The 24,078-nt window shown below is 36.1% G+C and overlaps 1 protein-coding gene and 1 pseudogene across 1 annotated transcript; one reads left to right on the plus strand and one right to left on the minus strand.

Moving 5' to 3' along the window:
- Positions 1-5,569: 5,569 nt before the first annotated feature.
- LOC124841823 (adenine/guanine permease AZG1 pseudogene) lies at positions 5,570-7,628 on the plus strand (annotated as a pseudogene).
- A 6,100-nt stretch (positions 7,629-13,728) lies between these two features.
- Positions 13,729-14,741, minus strand: LOC124841826 (voltage-gated hydrogen channel-like protein). The gene has a single exon (XM_047318184.2). The coding sequence runs from the start codon at positions 14,561-14,563 to the stop codon at positions 13,823-13,825; it is 741 nt and encodes a 246-aa protein (XP_047174140.2). The 5' UTR covers positions 14,564-14,741; the 3' UTR covers positions 13,729-13,822.
- Positions 14,742-24,078: the final 9,337 nt, after the last annotated feature.

A 24,078-nucleotide genomic window follows, 5' to 3' on the forward strand; every position in this document is an offset into this window, starting at 1 on the left:
ACAATCCTTCCTTTGTTCACCAAATCCCTTAGAAAATGGTACTTGACTTCTATATGTTTTCTTCTGCCATGACTCACTAGGTTCTTGGACAGATTTATGATTGAAAATGTTATTTATCCTTAGCTGCAGTGGAGTCTTTATAGAACCCACAATTCCTTTAGCAATTCTTCAAGCCACACAAGTTGGCAAGCTGCAAAACGTCCAGCAATGTACTCTGCTTCACAGCTAGATAAAACAACTATTGGTTGCTTTTTAGAACACCACGAGATAGGTGCCTTAATTAGCAGAAACACAAATCCAGAAGTACTCTTCCTAATGGACGCTACTCCAGGATGTGCAGAAGAAGCTCCACAACTCAGAGAATTGGCAGCGGATGAAAGGAAACAGTGGAGGTTCGGAGCGCACTCAAGGTGTTTGTGAAATTTTCTGGTGGTGTTTGAATGGATGTTTTGGTAGATCTCTAACTCAGTAGGCTTTCCAAAGGGGAAAGAAGCTAGAGGAGGTGCTAGATAACAAAGCATAGAGGTGAACTTGAGAGTAATAGCTGGAAATTGGCAGCACTTCTTTACTTCAATTCAAGTTATTCTTACAATGGATTGAGGTTCTCTTTTATAGATGAAGAGAGGCCTTCAAACGTGCCTAGCAAGCTACTGGAAATGTAAGAGAGACGTGCCATAGAAGTTATACGGGCTAAGCTGCATGTTCCATGTGCACAACATTGAAAACGTGCTCAAAAGAGATGAAACTACATGGTTGCTTTGTATTTCATATATAACATGTGCTTCAAACATGGACATTGGTGAGTGGCAGCGGCTGCAAGCTTCTTTGGCTGCTTGGTTATGGTTCCAAGCCTTATTATTGTCCTACAAAACAATGTAGATATATTTAGTAAAGTAAACATTCTAAGACTTAGAAAGAAAAGAACTTTTGTTTATTCAACTTCCCTTTCTTAGTCTTAAGTTGATACTTCTTAGGATGAGAAGTCCCTAAAGGGGTTGCCATCACTTCCTTTCCATTGGATCACCACCATGAAAAGTATTCCATGATCAATCGTGCCTTGAACATATCTTAGTACCCTCTTAGCAACAAACAGGTGAGATCTCTTCAGGCTGCCCATGAATCTGCTGATCAAGCCAACACAAAATGCCAACTCTGGTCTGCTGTTACACAGAAATCGTAAAGAACCAACTATTTGCTTGAATTTAGTCTCATTTATTCCCTTCTCTGATTCATCTCTCAACAACTTCAAATTTACCTCCATTGGACTCCTTGTAGCATTGCAGGATGACATGTTAAATTGCTTTAGCAAATCTCCAGCATATTTCTTCTGGTGCATCATCAACCTTACAGTAGTATAGGCAAACTCTATTCCTAGGAAATAACTCAACATTCCCAGGTTTGTCATCTCAAATTCAAATGCCATGATCCTTTTAAAATCTTCTATATTAGCTGCATTTGAACCCGTGATGAGTAAATCATCCACATACAAGCATAATATCAGTAGATCTTCTCTTGTGTCTCCCTTCACATAGACTCCATGCTTCACAACACACCTTGTGAATTTGAGTTTGATGAGAAAGGAGTCAATCCTTCTATTCCTCTCTCAATGTATAAGGCTTTATGTAGCCTATAAACTTGTGCTTCTCTTCCTCTTTCAATGAAATCAGGAGGCTTATGTACATAGACCTCTTCTTCCAAGGGTCCGTGAAGAAACGTAGACTTCACATCAAGCTGGAAGAGTGGTCAACCTCGTGCACAAGCTACTACAATTACCAATCTAATTCTTTCCATTCTAGCTACTAGTGCAAATACTTCTAAAAAATCCATACCTTGCTTATGAAGAAATCTCTTTGCAACCAATCTTGCTTTATGTTTGGATATTGATCCATCTGGCTTGAGTTTCTGCTTGAACACACATTTCACTCCAATGCTTTTCTTTCCAACTGGAAGATCAACTAACTTCCATGTTCCATTCTTCTCGATGGAATCAATTTATGCCTTCATTGCATCTCTCAACACAGATTTCTTCAAGGCTTCTACTTCATCTAATGGTTCTGCACCTGCAAACAAAGCTATGTGCACCAGATCTCCTTCATCACCAATCTGTGTATCAACATACACCTCACACTCACTAACTCTTTGTGGCAGCACATGTCTCCTTCGTGGTCTAGCTTTAGAGTGGTGCTCGTTGTCTTCCACTCCATCATCGCTTCCAGATTCCACACACTCACTGCTTCTAGGGCTTATTTTTTGCTCTGTTGTGTTGCTAGATTCTCTACATATTGTAGACCTTCCTAGGCTGAATTTCCTTTAATTGGATCAAAACATTTATAAGCTCTAGTTGATTGGTAGCAAACTAAGATCATTGCTTTACTCTTGTCTCGTAGCTTACTTCTTTCTTACTCTGAAACATGTGCATATGCAAGTGATCCAAAATCTCTTAAGTGGCTCACGGATGGCTTCACACCTGTCCATACTTCCAAAGGTACTTTTCCTTCCAGCTTCTTTGTTGGACACCTATTTAATATATAGACATTTCTTGAGACCACCTCTCCCCATATATTATGTGACACCATTTTTTTCCTTAATCATAATTTTGGCCATATTAAGTATGGTTCTATTTCTCCTCTCTGCTAGCCCATTGTGCTGAGGAGTATAAAGTGTTGTAACTTCATGTTTGATTCCACTCGTTTAACAGTGGTGTTCAAAGCTACTTGAGGTAAATTCACCTTCTCCATCCATTCTCAAGATCTTCAATAGTTTTCCACTTTCCCTCTTCACACATGCTTTAAATCTTAAGAACAAATCCAAAGCTTCACTCTTCAATTTAATAGAAAACAACCAAATCCTCCTGCTGTATTCATCCACAAATGTGATGAAATACATGTTTCCTGCTAGTGAAGGGACTTCAAACAGTCCCCATATATTTGAGTGAACCACTTCCAACCACTCCTTTGCTCTTATGCACAGATTTGCCTTGAATGGCTTTCTTGACCGCTTTCTTGCCAAACATGTTTCACACACCTTTTCTGACACACTGATACTAGGCAATCTTGTAACCATCTGCTTCATTTCCAGTTGTTGTAGGCTCCTCTAATTCAGATGGCCATACCTCCAATGCCATAGCCAATCTTCGTCTTTCACATGATTCAAACACTGAACATTCTCCACTGCCTCCAAGCTTATTTGAAACGCTTGATTCTTTGAGATCTTGCTTCTCAAGATAAAGTTTTTGTTTTCATCAAACAATTCTACCTTATTAAGTCCTCGCATCACTGCTATAAAGCCCTTTTGAATCAGTTGGCCAATACTAAAAAGGTTACATCTCTTTGTAGGCACAAACAACACATTGGTTATAATGGCACGCGAGCCATTCTTCCTTCTGATTACAACATCACCAATTCCCTCTACTTTCAAGGTGCTATCATCAGCAAACTTCACCCTACTCTTCTTGGTTTCATCAAGATTCACCAACCCTCTCTGACATGCATATGATTCCAGCATCCCAATTACAAATACCACAGTTGGTCTTGCGAGTGTGAGTTTTCTGCAGATGTAGTTACCATCAAAGTGAGGGGTTCTGAATCAAATTCCTCTTGAACCATGTGAGCCTCCTTTCTTTGAACCTTCTTCTGCTTTCCTTTATCAGAATAACACTCATAGGAGTAGTGCCCGTACTTATGGCAATTAAAACATTCAACATTCCTCTTGTCTTTCTTGCGAAAGGTTTTATCTGATTTTCCATTCTTTTCTTATGTTGCAGTTTCATCTTGATCATCTTTGCTCTTATCATTTCTCCACTTCCCTTTCACATGTTTCCCTTTCCATTTCTTGAATTTTTTTCTTCTCTTCATTCTTGGAATGATGCACCTTCAATGCTTGCTCATCATTCCTGATTGGGTTCTGTCCAGCAATCTCATTTCATGTGCCTCCAAGGAACTTTGAAGTTCCTCGATCTTCATCTTCTCAACTCTTCAATAGCTACTACAATGTAGTCGAATTTAGAAGGCAAAGATCTCATAATCTTCTCAATGATCATCATGTCACTAACTTTCTCTCCACACCATTTCATCTTATTTGTAAGGGCAAGAATCTTGTTGAAATACTCTCCTACTTTATCACATTCTTCCATTTGTAAGAGCTTGTACTGCCTCCTCAAGGTCTGGAGCCTCACCTTCTTTATCTTTTCCACCTGCATGACACATCAATAGAATGTTCCAACCTCCTTTATTGTCACATCATTTTGGAACTTCTCAAAATGTGTATCATCCACACATTAATGAAGAATAAACATGGCTTTATTGTCCTTTCTCCTGAATGCAGCCTTCTGATCCTCTGAATCACCAAGGTCAAGCTCGAATCCAGTTTCCTCAACCACATCGCTGACATCCTGAAACCTGAACAGAACTTTCATCTACGTACTCCATTTGCTCCAATTCTTCTATGTCATTATAGGAAGGTTCGCTGTTGGCATATCCAATCCTGCCATTCTTCAACCACTCTTCTCTGATCAAGAATCAGAATCTTGATACCCTTCTTTCTTCCTTGCCTCAATCAATCTGGCCAACCGCACTGCATCGTGATCACGAAACTCCTGAGATCCTTACTCGACTTGACCCTTGATACCAATATGATAGAACATCGAAAGTGGTAGCAGAAAAACAGAAAAGCAGAAAAACAGAAAAGCAAAAAAATAGAAAAGCAGAAAAACAGAAAAGCAGAAAAATAGAAAAGCAGAGAAGCAAGGAGGTATAACCCGAGAGAAACAAAATATATTGAATGAATATTTTGTGAGTTGTATTTCTAAATATCTGAAGTAGATACAAGTGTTGAGTTTATATAACAATAAGGTACAGGTGTCAAAACAATTTAAAGAACTCTCTTGCCTTATTAATGCACACTAACAATTAAACCTATTTTTTAAGAAAAATGAAAGACTTACGCATAACCTGACATGTCACAAGACAATTTCAATTTAAAGAGAAAAACAATAGTGGGATCAAACTTACTAGGTAAGTACAAAGTTTGACTTTGATCACCACATAATTAACTACTGTTTGACTAATAAATTTGGTTTAATAATCTAACTAATACTATGAATTAGCCTAATAAACTGTATAAAAAAACCATATGCCAATAATGTGTTTATGAACGACCTATCTTGATATTTAGTTTTCAAAATACTCCAATTTGAGTTAAAAGAAAATTCCTGAAAAGATAGAAAAAAGAAAGACAAAAAGTGGATCCAATGTTAAGGGATCCAATAGAAGCGAGGTCCAGTAAACCATACAGCATATGAACAAGGAATATAAACAGGATAGCAACATAAATAATAAGAAAATTAATTTCTAAAAACGGAATAATAGAAAATTTAAAAATATCCCAAAATCAGAGATGAACCAAAATTATTATTTTTGTATCTTTGTAGGCAAAAGCAAAGAGACAATTGTAGTCAGAAAATGGCACCAAAACTGCGAACAAAACCACTATAGAACAGACACTTTTATTGAATTTTTATATGATACAACATGTTTTCCTTTATAGTATATAAAATAATTGAAAAGAGAAGAATTTAAAAAAGAAATAATGAAGGCAATGAAGAGGTGGTCCAATTGCACTAAGAAGGAATATAAATACGATAGGTACATAACAGGATGAAAATAGATCCCAATACGTAAACTCATCAACCTTCTTTGATTCCCAGCCAACTCTTTTTCTTTTTCTTCTTTTCAGTTCATTTTCATCAACCTTCCTATACACACCCTCTCACACTCACACTCACATTTCTTCATATGGCACAACTTCAACCACCACTTCCGAGTCAAACTCGGACTCGTCAACTCACCTCTCGGTTAAATTTAGCGGTGGCTGAAAGCTGCGTCGGCAAGCGTTTTAAGCTTAAAGAACGCGCTTCTACTTTTACAACCGAGATACGTGCCGGTACAGCCACGTTTCTCACCATGGCCTACATCCTTGCCGTCAACGCCACCATCATAGCTGACTCCGGCGGCACTTGCTCTGTTTCCGATTGCACCCCTAACTGCTCTGACCCCAAAATTCCCCTGGCCCAATGCCCCACCAACCTTCTTATCCAACCCGACTCCTCATGCAAGTACCCGCCCGTCAACCCTGGTTACGCAGCGTGTGTGGAACGCACGCGCCGTGATCTCATCGTGGCCACTGTCATATCCTCTCTCGTGGGGTCCACCATAATGGGCGTGTTCGCGAACCTTCCATTGGCGCTCGCGCCAGGCATGGGCGCCAACGCGTACTTCGCCTACTCCGTGGTCGGATATCACGGGTCGGGTTCAATACCCTACCGAACCGCATTAACCGCTATCTTCTTAGAAGGCTTAATTTTTCTTCTAATATCGGCCGTTGGATTCCGCGCGAAACTGGCGAAACTCGTTCCCAAACCCGTCCGAGTTTCCTCCTCTGCCGGAATCGGTCTCTTCCTGGCCTTCATTGGGCTTCAGAGCAACGAAGGCATTGGACTCGTCGGGTTCAGCCCATCAACACTCATCACACTCGGAGGCTGCACGAAAGACAAACTAACAGCGTTAGCTCCCGTCACAACAATCAACGGAACCGTTAGTTTAATCCCTGGCGGCGCCGTCTCCGACAAGATACTATGTTCGGGGAGCCGCATGGAGAGTCCCACCCTATGGCTGGGTCTTGTTGGGTTCATCATCATAGCATATTGCCTAATGAAGAACATAAAGGGCGCTATGATATACGGCATCGTTTTCGTGACCGTGATCTCGTGGTTCAGGAACACGCCAGTTACGGTGTTCCCCAACACGGAGTTCGGCGACGCGGGTTACAATTACTTCAAAAAGGTTGTTGACGTGCACATGATTAAATCCACGGCGGGGGCGCTTAGTTTTTCTCACATGGGGAAAGGTGCATTCTGGGAAGCACTGTTCACGTTCCTGTACGTTGATATATTGGACACGACAGGGACTTTATATTCGATGGCTAGATTCGCGGGGTTTCTCGACACGAACGGTGATTTCGAGGGTCAGTATTTCGCGTTCATGTCCGACGCTTCGTCTATCGTGGTGGGGTCGTTGCTGGGCACGTCGCCAGTGACGGCGTTCATCGAGTCCTCGACGGGGATACGCGAGGGGGGACGGACGGGGCTGACGGCGATAACGGTGGCGGGGTATTTTTTGTTGGCGTTCTTTTTCACACCGTTGCTGGCTTCCATTCCGGCGTGGGCGGTGGGGCCGCCGCTGATCTTGGTGGGGGCGATGATGATGAAATGTGTGACGGAGATTGATTGGGAGGATATGAGGGAAGCGATACCGGCGTTTGTGACGATTCTGATGATGCCGTTAACCTACTCTATAGCTTATGGGTTGATCGGAGGCATCGGAACGTATGTTGTGTTGAATGCGTGGGAGTGGGGAGAGAAATTGATGAGGAAATGTGTGAGCAAGGGGAAGAAGAACTTGAAGGATGCTTCATCCAATCTCAATGTAAATGCAAATACAAACACAAACGCTCGTGTTGTTGATCATCATGAACTAGAACATGATAAAGCTATTGAAGTATAAGATTATGTAGATCTTTTATATTAGGAAACAACGCTATTTAATCCAACAAATTATGAAAAGTTTTCCTTATGTTATTACCTGCTTTATGATCATTATCTTTCTGCTCAATCTTTACACCATCTTACTGATAGAAAAATTATTAGTTTCACTTTTAATGATATTTTTTATGATTTTATGAATTTTAATAAAAATAACTAATAATTGAAAAGTTTTTATTGGAATTTGTTTACATAGTTAAGAACGAATGTGTTAAAAGAAAATAGGAGATTTGTGTAAAAAAAAATAGTTATTTTTCAATTTTTTTAGTTCATTTTCTTATAAGTCGCTGACGTGGAGATAGTTGTAATACAAAATGCACAAATGTAATGGTGCTTTCTTTTTTGTTTTCGAGTTTCAGTCCTGAAAAGTTAGGTCACCTCTCAAACTTCCTTTTTTGAAATTTTGTTCTTCTTGCTCGCCAGTCAGTTCTTCCTATGTTGTTCTTTCAATTTGTTCTTGGCAGGTAAACCATCGTGTCCTTTGTTGATTCTTGTGTCGAGCTTGCATTCTCTTTTACCTTATTTAGAGTTGAATTTGTTGTGGTTGGAAAGTTTCTTAGGCGTTCATTGTTCTTTCCCAAACGTGAGTTCTTCATTCCTTTTCTATTACGAGTAGAGTCGAAAACTTAATTTGTTTTGTTTTCTAATATAGTCGAAGAACACATTTTCAAGTAAGATACGTCATCTCAATCCCATTTTGTTGATGATAAAAGGTTTTTGACATTTGTTATTATATCACGGCACCTTTATCGTTAATTGTTTGTCTGTGTAAATTTTAAATTATCTACACTCAAAATATGAGAATGTGGGTAGAAGGTGTTGTTTGTGCAAATAGGGTTAGTTTGTTGAATGAAAAGGATATTCAATTATTAGGTTTCTTGATCCGAAGGAACATAGATATGAGTAGGGTCCAAAATATATCACTGAATCAAATAACAATGAGTTTGCGTATGAAAAATATTTGTAAACAGCAACAATATTTACAAGTTGCATTTTTATTGTTGAGATATAGAAAATATTAATAAATAGAATAGAATAATAAAATATTGGATGTCAACTTCAAGAAAATAGAGTCCCTAATTAATTTGAATGAGTCTATATATAACTTTTAGAGTAATTAACATAAAAATTGATATTTTTTTATCATAGATGACATTTTATAGTTGAAGGATATATAGTAAAGAGATTTTGACATCGTAAATACATTTTAGTTTAATAATAACTTATTTTTGTTTTATATTTAAAAAATTATGTATGAAAATAAGTTAAATTAAAGTTGTCTGGAAACACAGTAAAAAGTGAGGGAAAAGTTTCAAGCATTGATGTAATCTAATAAAAAATTTATACATATTTAAAAAATAATTTTAAAAGTACAATTTATTGTTAAAATAAATTTCAACCACCTTGTCAGCACCCTAAACGTCCGATATGAGGGGCCGGACGTCTATAATATTATAGACGTCCGTCCCCCTCCCCAACGGACGTTTAATGTGCTGACAGGGGAATTGAAGCGTTCATTTGTTTCAGCCTCTTAGACGTCCTTCCTGGGGGACGGACGTCTATAATATTATAGACATTCGGGCCCCTTCCACAAAAGTCTAAAACCCCCCGCGAATATCAATTTTAAATCCCCAAAGACGTCATATTAGTGATGGCCCGGACGTCTATAATATTATAGACGTCGGGGCCCTAGAGTGCCGGACGTCAAAGAGTATTAATACTAAAACGCGAACCCGCGAGCAGTTGCACTCACTGTTCATCGTCTTCCCCGCGAACTCTGTCTGCGCCATTGCTTTTCCAGGTGCGTTTTCTCTCTTTTGGACCATTTAAATTTACTTTCAATCCGATTACATTGCTCTGTGATGAAATATCTTTGATTTGAACCGATTAAAAATCGTTTTCGGTGCGTTTTGGTGCAGTCTCTTGCGTGTTCTTGGGCGGCTTCTTTGACTGTTTTTGGGCTACGTTTTAGGCCGTTCCCTCCTCGATTTCCCTCCCTTTCATTTGGAATCTACTTTTCAGGTTATCTTGTTCGTTGCTAAATTTTTGTATGCATGTAATTGGGTTTTGTGTATGCATGTTTTTTACTCTAAGGTATACATGTGTTATTGGCTTTTGAATATGCATGTATTAGTTGTGTTATTATAAGTATCAAATCATTGAGAGACACTTAGTTCCCGTTTGAAATTTAACACAAACGATTAATCTTTTAATCGTTTGTGTTAAATTTTGAATTGCCCGATTGGACAGTTTGAGAAAATTAATTTTCATAATTTGCAATAACATGTCAATTGGAGTTTATGGATAAGATTGATAAAATTTCGGTTCAGTATTTGTGTTGTTCTCCGGATGCATATTTGATTGTGGTCATCGTTGACTACTCTCATTTCGTGTATTTCGGAGACCAATGCGAAATGCTGCCGAAATCTTATCAATTTTATGATGTAGACTTCAATGCACGTGTCTGAGCAAATTATGAAAATTAATTTTTTTGAATGGGTAGGGCCTAACCTTGTGAGAGTTAAAAAACTTCAACTGATGATTTTACGAACATAGTATGGATCGAAGCTGGATGAACGAACGTCGCATCAATGAAGAATATGATAAGGGTGTTTCGAAGTTCTTGCAATACGTTGAAAAAAATGCTAAGTTTGCCAACGAGACATATTTTTGTCCTTGTGTTCGGTTGTCTTAATCAAACACGGCAAGACTTAGGCAATGTGCGTGACCATCTATTCATGTACGGCATAATGAGGACTTATACCGTTTGGACTTGGCATGGAGAAGTACTGGACCAGCCTACCACGTCATGAGGAACAGATTATGTGGAAGAATGGATGAGTGACCATTTAGAGGACATGATACGTGATGTCGGTGAAGATAATTTTGTAAGAGCTAATTTGTATGATTCTCTAAAATATTATTCAGAGCAAATGTTTTAGGTACATGGACACAATCGTTGTAGACCAAGGTCGGTCTTCCATGTACGGATTTGTTGAACCTCAAACCATTCAACCGTCTGGTAACACACTTCAAAACAGACAACAGTATTTGCAAACATGGATGGATGAGTCAAAAAGAGACGTATACCTTGTGCCATACATTGAGGGGTAGGTGTTGTTATATGTGGTCAGTTCATTATTATAGTTGCCTTAATTAGTTGAATAACTATTTGTCCTTCGTGATAGGTCGCACTGGCAGCTGATAGTCATCATTCCCAAACAATGTAAAATTATATGGTTTTGTTCGTTGCACAGGAGGATGAAAAATGACTTGAGAACCATGCTTCAAGGGTAAGTGTTTCTCCAAAAATGACTTTGAATTTGATGTTCACCTTCAACTTTTATGATAAATATAGTCATATTAATTATACTTTGTGATTTCAATCTGTACAGAGTTATTGGTAAATCTCATGGTTAACTAGTTCAAATTTTGTATCCAAAGGTTGTAAGTCATTTATAGTTCTAATTCATTTTCTATGTTATTGAATTATCTAAATTCTTAACTATTTAGTTTGTCATTTTAGTGTAACCAGCAGCTAGATTCATGGGAATGTGGCTTCTATGTAATGTGTTGGATTAAGACCATCATTCGAGCTGTCATTACAGATTACTGGAATGAGGTAATGATGTATACCTTGAATACATTACAAATCAAATTCATCTTCAAACATATATATGAAACCATAATGAATCTTTCTTGAATTTTGCAGCGCTTCAAGAGTGCATCTCCTATACCAGAGGACACAATTAGGCAGATAAGGCAGGAGTGGACCGCTTATCTTCTGCAAAGATGGAGTTAGGAATAGTTTTATTTGTTGTTGAACATTGCTTAGTTTTAGTTTAAGTTTTATCTTGATAGTTTTGGTAGTGGATTATATTTTACATTAAGTAGAACTTTGTTTATATCAAACGAATATATATATTGTTGCAAAATTGTTCTGGGACAAATTTCTGCTTTTCAGGTGTGGTTTTATAGCAAAAATAAATTGGTTTTTTAAAAAAATACGCCCAGTAGACGTCGGTTAATGCACTGTCGGACGTCTATAGACGTCCGACAGTGCACAAACGGACGTCCAACCCCAACCCTACCACAAAACAATTCAGGCAGGTGGACGTCGGGGGTATACACCTCGGACGTCTGTGTAGACGTCGGGGGAGGGAGGAGACGGACGTCTATGTGGACGTCAGACGGGCACGTGGGACGTCTATATGGACGTCTGTCTGTGTACACTGGACGTTTGGATAGGCGTCGGGACTGACACATCGGACGTCTATATAAACGTCCGATGTGGACCCCCCGACGTCTGAGTAACGTCACCCACAAAGACGTCGGGGGAAGGTCGGACGTCAAAAGGCCAAAAGAACGGACGTCTAAAGCCGTTTCTGCACTAGTGAGTATGAAAAATTACATTCTTGATCGAACGGTTAGCAATCATGATCGTATGATTTGTTCTCTATATCAACAGTTACTCAAGTATATCAACAGTTAATCAAGTAAAATAGACCTGTGAGTGATCAGACAGGTTAGTACAGATACTACTATTATTGGGTCAACGTTAGAAGTAGTCTTATTGGGCTAATTGATTGGACAAGTAAGCAATTAATAATTTCATAATAATAATAATAATAACAAATTGATTAAAGATAATAATTACTATTAAAGATAATAATAGTATATTGGTTAAAGATAATAACAAATTGTTAACATCTTAATAGGTATGACATTATTGAACCAACGATAATTCAAGGTCCACAGAACGCCTACAAAGGTGAAGGTACAGTGGTAGGTAATATTAGATGTCAACTTCAAGAAAATAGAATCCCTAATTAATTAGAATGATTCTAAATATAACTTTTAAAGTAATTATCACAAAAATTGATATTTTTATCATAGATGACATTTTATAGTTATAGTAAAGAGATTTTGACATCGTTAATACATTTTAATTTAATTATAACTTATTTTTGTTTTATATTGAATATATATTAAAAATTATATATGAAATTATTATTTTTATATTAAATATATATATATATATATATATATATATATATAATATTTTATTTATAATAGAAAAAATATCGTCTAAATTCAATATATAAATAATAATAATATATTTAATAATTTTAATAAAACTTTTGGTATAAAGACATCAATCAAAGATAAGAAGACATTCACCATTTTTTTCTGTTAAAAATAATACAATTCTTATAAAAACCAAAGATAATATCTCTCAAATTGCAAAGCAATGATTTATTATAAAATTGTTTGCCTGATTGGTTTTGTTTGGACTAAAGGGGGAGGGGAAAAGTAAAGAAAAATAAGAAGAAATGAGTGAAAAATGTTAAGTGATTTGTTTAGTTCTAATAATATTTTTATATAAAGATATAAAAATATGTTTATTTATTATTTAAATTTATGAAATCAAGATTAAGATATTATAAATATCTGGTATTTTTTTCAAATTTCATATATTTTTAAAACTTAAAATCTCAAGAGAAAATGATGCTATTTTAATTATAAAAAATAAAGTAGAAATAAGTTAAATTAAAGTTGGACGTGAAAAACACAATAAAAAGTGAGGGAAAAGTTTGAAGCATTGATGTAATATAATAAAATTCTTATACCAATTTAAAAAATAATTTTAAAATTATAAATTATTGTTAAAATAAATTTTAAATTAAAATAAGAATTTATTTTATTTAATAATTATGTTATTTCATTATAATATAACTATTTTATTAATATTTACAATGGTTAATTATATGCTTATTTAACAAAAATCCACTCGTTCAATCGCGGAAATTTTTTCATCAAAAAAATCATCTCATTTTTCTTTTATGGTCATTAAAAAATCCTCTCTATGTAAATAGTAATTCTTTATAAACAAATGTATGGTCATTTTAAGCTACCATTGATTAATAAAAAGTACATAACTTAAAGTAGGACAGAAGAAGCTTAAAAAAAACGTATTAGAAACCTTCAAAGTATTTATTAAGTTTACAACTTAATTTTAATAATAATTATCATTATCTCGTCATAGTATGAATAATCTTCTTTATATATATGATATTTATCTTGTATATTTTCATTGTAAAGCTGAAAAAAAAACTGTAATAACTCTCTCATTATAATCTTAAACTTAATATCCCAACTAATCAAGAAATAGATTGGTTTACACTTGTGGATTTATTCTTTTTATATTGAAAGCATAAAAAATAATTAGAATTTGATGATCTTTTGGGATTTACTTAAAGGGCTTTCATCCCTACAGTTATCTAAATCTTCCTCCAACATTTCTATGATCTTCTCCTTCTCATATATTGCTTCTAAGAGCCTAATATTTTCTTCTCTGAGAGCTTCAAACTGGGAAATGATTCCTGCAATTTGAGCTTCAATGGCCTCATCGCTCAGCTCAAACACACTCTCTACCACTCTAATGAAACGCCACAAACTCACCACAACCAGAAAACCACCTCCTCTTCCCACCACAAAGCCTTCCAAAATGATAGCTCCTATCACCACAACTCCATCAACAACATACCCCACATGCTGGAAAAACGAACAACCTAACCCCACCATTAAACCCATTGTCTTCGCTACAAGAAAACTCAGAATACCAATTCCAATCCAATGGAAACATTCTTCTGCTACGCTGCTTATGCGCCTCTCACAACAAACCAGAGATGAAGATAGCTCAAGGGTTGTGATGATGAGGTCTGCAATAAGCAATAAGATTGTGAAGACGTGAAGCCATGTTGAATCAAGGAAATTGGCCAAATGGGTGCGCCATGCTGCTCTGCTGTTCAAACCTTGTTGGCTAGATGTGTTGAATAGTAGCAGCCATCTTTGCCTTCTCTTCCATGATTTCACTAAGCTTTGGACTGATGAATCTAGTATTTGCATGGAAAATTGTGTTTGCTTGGTTTCTGAGGAAACATGGACAGCTTTCGAGGTTTTCATGGATGACAAGTGCAGAATTTGGTGATGAATTCATGATTTTAATATACAGCTAGAAAATTATGATTAACTTTGACGAATTGAATGTGGCATGTTGGTGAAGTGCAAGTAAAGTCTTAAATGTTTTGCCAAATTTAGCTTTGGGGTCACGTTATTAGACTCCCACATTATTTGTATTAGCTTGTCCTCAAATTACAAACTTAATATTACAAACTTAACATAGATGATCTATTATGAAATTTAAAAATGTATTTTAGATTGTAAACTTTAGAATTAATTTTTTTTCTAGATCAATTAATCTAGAATTAAGTTCTTATTCTCTTTGGTTAATCAGAAAAGGTGAAAAGATGAAGGCCTGCGGTATATTTATTATGAAAAGTGTGTAATCATTTATTAGGGCAACAAGCTGTCATCTTTGATAACATAATTGCATCCACAAGGGGCCAAAATGAACATTTAAAAAACAATTGAGGGTGTGGAAGGGATAAATAGAGTTGCAGAACATAATTGTCTTATTGACAAGAGAAAATGCAACCCATTAATAGTCCAAGTGATAAAAATTATTCAAAAGTGGGCTTTTAATTTCTGCACCTTCATAATTTCTTTGCGCAACAGCTTAAATTTTCAGATAAGTGATAAATTAAAAAATTATAGGTTTGAATAAAAGAAGAGAGAGATAAATTAAAAAATCTCAAGTAATATGGAGGAATTTCAAACAGAAGATGTTCCTGAATATAAATTTGAATCCCCTAAAAACTTACACTCCTCTCTTTCGATGCTTCATCCAAATACAAGTTAAATGAAATATCAAATTCTAGTTTATATCAACCTAATTCATCAAAAAGTGAAACTAGATCATGACTATCTTAATTGGACAGATCCAAATCAACCGTGAAATAGGAATGAAAATAGTGAAAATATGAACAACACATAGCCTCAATTGATGGCTAAGCAATTAATTTCAAAATGGTCTTGCTTCACGAAATGATAGGTCAATTCATATGCTGAATTTGATGCGTGAATCAGTACATTACATGAAATGAAAAGAAGGGTTCAAATAACTAATCAAATTACTACATTTATGCATTTAAAACATTGATAATGGAAAGAAGGAATAAAGAAGCTCTTTTATTATGTGGGAGTATCATATTACATCAGCATACAAATTGAAAAAATGTGAATGACCACAAATCCACCAAAGCATGGAGTACTCCCCTTTAGTTTAGAGATATTTCATAAAACTATATATTCGCTTGTAATAGATTTAACATTTAAAATTAAACACTAGTCCAGTTAAGGGAAACGATAGCGGTTATTTTCGTCCATAGACAGCGGTTCTTGAACCGAGACATATACAGGCGAGATAGAAAGAGGTAGGCTTTTGGCTTCGGTTCACAACTGAGTCAAAAAGAGGTAGGATTTTGCCTCGATTCACAGGAACCGAAGGAGTAGGATTTCTTTTTTTCAAGGACTTTTCACTTTCGGTTAAGAAGGAACCGAGGGAGTAGAGTGGTTATTTTTTTTTGCTTTCGTCTGTGAAAAGTTGTTTCCCAAGCTTCGAGTTCTCCTAGTAAGCAAGGTATCTTCACTCTCGAGAAAGGTCTCCACCAATCTTCAACACTTCATTCTTACATCGGACCACCACCCAACAACCGTTCAGACCACCACCCAACAACAGTGCTACCTTTACCGGACCACCACAGACCACCCCGCGAAGTCTTCTTCTCCAACAACATTCTCCAAAATGACGCAGCTATCCATGGCAACCTGCAAGAAATAGAAACCAAGCCAAAGAACCAGGACGCCGCCGCGACTACAGATCAGAAAGGAGGGAACCAGAAATGAGGGAACCATTATCGGACCACCACAGAACCACCGGAGAACCAGGACTCCGTCGCGACTCCACCAATCTTCAACACTCCATTCATCGGACCACCTTTACCGGACCACCACAGAACCACCGCGAGCTCTCTCTCTCCTTCGCGCAACCTGCAATGTTTCCCCCAATCTCTCTCTCCTTCGCATCGAACCACCGCGAGTTCACCAATCTTTCGATCTCCTTCGCACCACAGAGCACCATCTTTCCTTCGCGGCAAAGCACCATCTTTCCCCCAATCTTCACTGTCAATGTCGATGTCATCAAACCCTAAATCAAACTATTTCCCCTAACCCCACTTCGCGCAACCCCGTTCAACCTCCATTCATCCTCATCAGCAATTTTCAACCTGCAAAATCAAGCTAAACTTGCAAGGGAGCCTCCGCCGTGGAATATTGAAGACAGCAAGATTGAAGCAGCGGCGGAGGCAGCAGTGGCAGACGCAGGCGGCGGGGCACCAATGGCGCGACGGCGCAAGGACGAGGCGCGGGCAAGAACAGAAATAGAGGTGACGAGCGTAGAGGTGGCAGCGGGCGAGGCAGGCACGAGCACAGGGGGCGGCGCGGCGAGGCAAGGAGTGGCAGTGGTGGACAAAACTGTAGAGGAAGAAGGAGAGATGAGATTGGGATCGGAGGAAGGGTCATTCTCTTTGGAGTGTTTGTGCTTGCGAGAGGGACGGGTTTTGGCGGAGCTAGGAGAGGCGGCAATGGTGGCCGTAGAAGCGAGTTCTTCGTCCCTGAGAGGGTTTCTTGGGAGCATGAAGTGATTCATTTTGGGGCAAAGAAGAGAAGAACACGAACGAAATAGGGAAAGGTAAGAAGAAAGATGATGGGGTTTGGAAAACATATTATACCTCGGTTCTACCTTTGCCTGAGGCAATAAAGCATTATATGCCTCGGTTAAACATAGCACCCGATGTCGTAAGGTTGACTTGTCGTGTGGAAGAGGCGTGTTCAGTGAGTTGCAGGTGTGGCAGAGGCTTTATGCCTCGGTTCTGCATGCACCCGATGTAGTATCAATTTTTAAAAAGTTGTCAGCCCAAAAGCCTGACTGGTAGGTCGGTTTTAGGCACCGGTTATGCCTGCAACCGAGGTCGTAGCGTTGTTCTACTTCAGTCATGCATGCAACCGAGGCCTATAAGGTCCCCTTAATTTTAAATATGTCACCGTGTTTTGATAGGCAGCGGTTTGATATAAAATAAGGTATATTGTGCGAGTTTAAAAGCAAATATTGTACTAGTGAGAGGCCAAAGTTTAGAGTTAGAAAACCAAGAAGGAAAAGAAAAACACTAAAAAACAATGATATTATCAAGTTAAAAAATATATCAATAATATTTAACAATTATCAGTAAACCAAAAATACATATCGATAAAATCTTTATCAATAAATTTTATTGATAGAATTTATGTTTTGTCAATGCAAAAAGATTTGTTCGAAAGTAGAGTGATCTAATTCATCTTTTTCCTTCTCCCTCTTTCTTATTATTCCTTTTATCTTTTCAAGTTTTCTTCTTCCAATACTCCCTTCTTTCTTTCTTTTCCTTTGTCACCTTATTGTCGACTCCTCGTTCTCCTCCTTTTCCTTCTTATTTTCTACCTCTTTCTCTCATCTTTATTCTCTCCTTCTTTTTCTCTTTCTCTTCCACCATCTCCATCGTGCCATTGTCATGTCTTCACCACACCACCATCACTGCTTCGGTGCACTACCGTCATGCCTCCCACACCATCACCACGTCACTGTTGTGCCATTGTCTCGTCAATGTTGCACTTATCACTTAATTAATTTTTAAAAGTTAAACGTCAAATTTGGACAAGAGATTTGATATTCTTTTTACTAACAAGAAAATCTTCCAATAATAAAAATTTTAAATTAATGACGAGTTTTAAGATATGTAATTATTGACAAATTTATCGATAAAAAATTCTATCAATAATTAAATTTTGTATTATCGACATTACTAACAGATTTTATCAACAAAAATAGATCAGTCTGTAAAATTTATTAGTAATTAAAATATTAAATTTGTCGATAAAATTAATTGATAATTTGAATTTATTGACAAATTTACTTTCATAGATAAAATTCCATTAATAATTTTAAAAACTTTTGTAATGATAGAAAACTTGCCAACTTTCCAAATTACTCCAACAAACTTTATTGATATTGGCTCAATCTCTAAACTTGGTCATGGTATTAAGTGTGATCATTGACCTTTTGGATAAGAAAGACACTATATTTTGTCAATCTATTCTTCTATCATATGCGTATTAAACATGAGAAACATGCCTTCTACATATTCTCAAAACAGCAATTCTCAAAACAGCAACTAGGTGATGTCTTTGCTCCCATCTTCTCTTCTCTTTCCTTCTTCTAATACACTCATTGACAAACCATCTCGGTTTTTTTTTCAACTTTTTTGAACAAATTTACTTTTAAGTATTTATATAAAATAAAGTAGACTTTTTGGTCAAAACTTATTGTTAACATAGGATTATGGAAAGCTTCTTGTTATCCTTCTTTCCCTATCTCTGTTTAAGAGGGATAAAATATGCAATACAAGATTACTGAATTGAAATTAATTTCAACATTATAACTTTGGAAACCCTTTCATTGAAAATATGTAGTTACACTTACACCAGTTGGGAGGCAATCCCTTTAGGGGAAAAATGTTGAATAAATATAGTTAGAAGACATTTAAAAAGAGGATATAGGAAAGCTTGATCATGCTTGAAAATAGAATGGAAAACATTGGGTTAATTACTGTAAATTTCCAAAATGTTTGCCATTTGGGCTGAATTTTGGAAGGCCGAATTCTTAAAACATAGTGATGTTTTCTTAAAGAAAAGTATAATGTTATAAATCTTAAAATATCATATATACGGATTTATTAATTGAGACACAAATAAGAGAAAATAATATTATTTAAAAAATTACGATATATACGACAATGAAAGTTTTATTCTAGGGCCATATAAAGAAAGAGACTAAAGTCACTCTCTTCTACAAAGCAATCACTCTGTTGGCCAAGGAGACATACCTCACCCCTCAACAATACAACTGAACTCTTCAACTAAATAAAGGATACACTATTGTCTTCTCAGATAAACTAAAATACAATTTCACTTTTTAAGTACTTAGGCTTAAAAACTTACTAATCTTCCTTATATACCAAACTAGTCCTTTCATTACTTTTTATAATAATTTGCTAACAAGGGATAAACCGGAAGACATGTTACCTAAAATTGACACGTTTCAACTATTAAATAGTAATGAAAAACTAGATTGATTTAATATAGAAACGGTAAATGACTAAAGCAGCAAAAGTTAAAACTTAAATGTATAAAAAAAAATATGTTTAACCTTTTATGAATAATTACCTTTAAAACTAGGGTGTGAAAAGATATATTAACTTGGTACGATTTTATCTAACTCCATCATTGACCCATTAAAAATATATCACTTGATTTTACGTATTTTTATGTGTATACTTTCATGAATAAATCAACTCATTCATAACTATTTTCTTGTTATGTACCAAGTTTAGTGTGTTTTTATGTTTTTTTTTTGTGTTTTAGTTAATATATATTTGTTTTACCTCTAATCTCTTTTTGAGTGTGTGAGATAAGAAAATAGGTAGCAAATATGGTGGAGGAAAACATAGTGGAGCTAAAGGAAGCATGATTGGACAAGAAAGATTGATATTTAGACAAATACCCATTTCATGGGTTGTAGAATCACACCTAGGGCTGCAAACATGAAGAAAAGATTCACTTGTATGGTTATATTGTCATGGGCCACCCCTAAACAACCAGAATATCATCATTGGGTGTCAAGTTGACTTGTTGGGCGAGCTAGCTGCTCGCTGGGCGAGTTTGACAACCTAAACTTGCAATATTTAAATCGTTTGGCACACAAATGGCTCGCCCAACGAGTTACAAGTCAGAGAACATCAATTTTTAAGTCTCAATGGGTGAGAAAAAAGCCATTGGGCGAATCTGTCAGCTCTAATACACAAAAGTGAGTATCTAATCATATTTTCAAGAAGGTTTCATATTCTTTATTCTTACACAAATAGAATACCCTAGGGTGCTTGCACTAGTGCAGTCAAGGAAAACGACACCGGTTGTTTTCGTTTATACGCAGCGGTTTCTGAACCGAGGTATATACAAGCGAGAAAAAAAGGGTAGCCTTTATGCCTCAATTCTTAACCGAGGCAGTAAGTGGGGGTCTTTTGCCTCAGTTGATTTCAAACCGAGGCGGTAGATGTCTTTTTTTTCTTTAGAAAATGCGGACTTTTGCCTTTCAAAATCGTTTTATTTTTATCTACGACAACGGTGGCGACAACAAAACAGCGTGACAAACGGTCGAAGGCGGCGACGAACGGCCGAAGGCGACGACGAACGGCCGAAGATGGTGACGAATAGTTGGTGGCGACGGCGAACGGCCAATGGCGACAACAAAAAACGTAGTTCGCGCGAGAGAAGTAGAGACAGTAACTTGGAACAATAGGTTAAAAAATCTTATCATGGCGGCCAGTACTGGAGGTAGCAGCGACGAGGGATGGTGGAGGCAGCAGCAAAGACCAGTGGTGGAGGCAGCGACGACGACTAGTGGTGGAGGCAGCACCGACACGACGACAAGCTATTTGTGCGAGATGAGAAACAATAATTCGCATGAAGTTTAGTTTGACTAGTGCGAGTTGAGGATGGTGGTGGTGAGAAGCTTGTGGAAGGGGAGAATGAAAGGGAAAAATGAAAGGGGAGAATGAAACGGGAGAATGAAAGGTCTGAATTTTAAAAATCGAAGAAGTTATTACCTCGGTTAAGTAGTTAACCGAGGCAATAAGACTCTACTGCCTCGGTTCTAAAGACAACCGAGGCGTAAACCTTTCAGAAAAAATTCAAAATAAAATTATAAATGGAAATATTTAAAGATATTTCTAACTATAGGCATCGGTTCACGGTTAAACCGAGGCATAAAGGCCTTATGACATCGGTTCAAATGGAACCGAGACAGTAGAGTTTGACAAAATGGATTTGAAACATTCAAAGACAGAGGTTGTCAGCTTTTGGCAGGACATACTGCCTTGGTTCTGCACAGAACCAAGGCAGTAGGCCTATTTTGAAAAGGATGGCAAGTGAAAAGTCTGATTTATAGAGAGAAAACAGGGTTTTTTTTGCCTCGATTGGTCAGAGAACCGAAACAGCATACCCTTTAGGCATCGGTTCCAATTGAGTCGAGGCATATAGTTTCGCAAAAATTATGAAATTGTCACTGCGTTTTGATACACTTCGGTTTTTTTGAAACCGATACGTAATGTACGAGTTAAAAACCTCTTTTTTAACTAGTGTTGGGAGAGGTTCTTTGGAGGTGTTTGGAGTAGTGGGAAGCTCTCCCTCTCCTTCTTGGGTTTTCTCTTTCATTCGTGGTGGTTCTCCCCTTTTTAGGGTTGAAGAGGAAGATGGGTTGCGGATTGGAGGTGGAAATGCAAAAGGGAGGCGCAATTGGAGCATGGAGCAATTGCCAATAACCTTGGGAGAGGACTTGCATCTTCTTTTTGGTTTTCATTTCCTCCCTATCTCTTCAATTTGTAGAACCCTAAATTCTCCACCATGGATGGCTAACCCATTTTGTTGAGATTAGTTGTAAAACATGAAACTCTTGTGTAATTTTATGTTATTAATGATATATGTCTTTCCAACTCATTTTAATATTCAATTTTCATACTTAATGTTTGATTTGGATTGTTCTCATGCTTGATTTATGGTTCTTGATGTATTGAGAAATATGACTTGAACCTAGAATTAAAATTGAATGTCTAATAGATGCTTGTATCTAGAAATAGAACTTGGTTCATTAATAATCTTAAATTCTTGAACTTAATGCATGGTTGCTTGTTGAGGATTCAAGGGATTGAAACTTGATACGTTATTATAGGCTCAAAGTCACTAGAGATAGAATTTGATTATGAGTTGATTTTGACTGGATTATTGAATTGAGATGCTTGTGAATGTATGAGAGTGAAGTGAATGAACTATAATATTAACAAATTGTAAATATTCCATGTTACATTTCTTTGCACACCAAGTGTTTAATGAAAATACCAAAAGAAATTCTTGTGTTTTTGTGAACTTTGTTGTCTAATTGAGCTATAATTTAGCTATAATTTTATAGTTGTCGAGTGTTGTATGAGTTCTTTGAAAGATAACGATATTTATCACTTGTTATGCTACGATCAGTACACTTGTCGTTTGTTATTGATCCGTCCCAAGAAAATTTACTAAAAATTTTAACTCTTTCCGTCAAGAAGTGGATTGATAGACTGCGGGCTAGCTCACTAATTTTTTTTTCTTGTTAATTTTTAACTTTTTTTAATTATATATAAATATATATTAAAAATAGATTGTGAGTATTTTTTTAAGTTTTAATTATTTAATTAATTTCTTTGATGGAATAAACTAAAATTATTATTATTATAGGTTAAATTATTACATTATAATTCATAATTAAACTTAAATTATAAAGGTTAATTATTTAAATTACAATATTATTTTTTTATTTACATTCTTGAAATAATATAATATACAAAACTGAATTTTTAAATTTTGATTTAAGAAAAACGGTTGACCGACCGACCCACGTCGTCTTTAGTTTGCTAAATCGACTAGTAACAAGTGAATGAATTGGAAATTTGAATCCAATCTATTAAATTCTGATGGACGGGTGGAATAGTGTGTTAAACCAAACTATTTTGTCATATATTTAAAAGAGTCTAATATATTTAAAAAAATAATAATTGTAGAATAACAGCCTATGTTTATATTACATCCTACATTAAGTAAAGATAATTTAGATTAAATATAGTCATATTTTATACATAATAAAAAAATATTTAATAGAATATTAGACATGAATAATTTGAAACGAAAACTGAAGTATGGGTCTATGAAATGTCTTATTATGAGAGGTCCCGGTGGACACAACTGCAGAAATCTTGGAACTGAAATTAATTAAGGGGTCTCTCAGAAGCTATGTTGCTTCACTTCACGTGCTTTGCTTCTCCACGACGAATACATAACCAATCATATTTTATCTCACATATTATTTTATTTTTATCTATAAAAATACAAAAATTTAACCTTTTATAATTATTTTAATTTCATAATATATGTCAAAATGAATATAAATATATATCATCTTATTATCTTTAGTCATATAGATATATATAAATTAGAAAGAGAAAATTAGCCTTTTTCAAAATCTTTGTATTCTAACAAGATTAAAAATTTCACAAACATCTAGTTTAATAGTAATGACAACAATTTTCTTGTATTAGCCAACAATTTACTTTTCTTTTGACATCCTTTAGCCCTCACCTTTGGGAAAGAAAAAAACACTAAAACTAAGAAATGAGTGAAAATCTTCATCTAGATAAGAGAAAATCTCATGCCCTATTACATAATTGTTGTAGTGATGATTAAAAGAAAAAAAAAAGTAATTACAATAGTTTATATCTATATGTATAAGTCAATTTTGTTTTCTTCCTGAACAAAAGCATCAAGATCTTTGGCTGGATTCACAAAAATGGCCTCCAACACTAAACAGTGAGGCACTGATATGACTGCGTATAATTAGGGCTGAA

This window comes from Vigna umbellata, chromosome 3 (assembly GCF_029865625.1).
Source record: "Vigna umbellata cultivar VRB3 chromosome 3, Vumbellata_1.0, whole genome shotgun sequence".
Taxonomy (NCBI): domain Eukaryota; kingdom Viridiplantae; phylum Streptophyta; class Magnoliopsida; order Fabales; family Fabaceae; genus Vigna; species Vigna umbellata.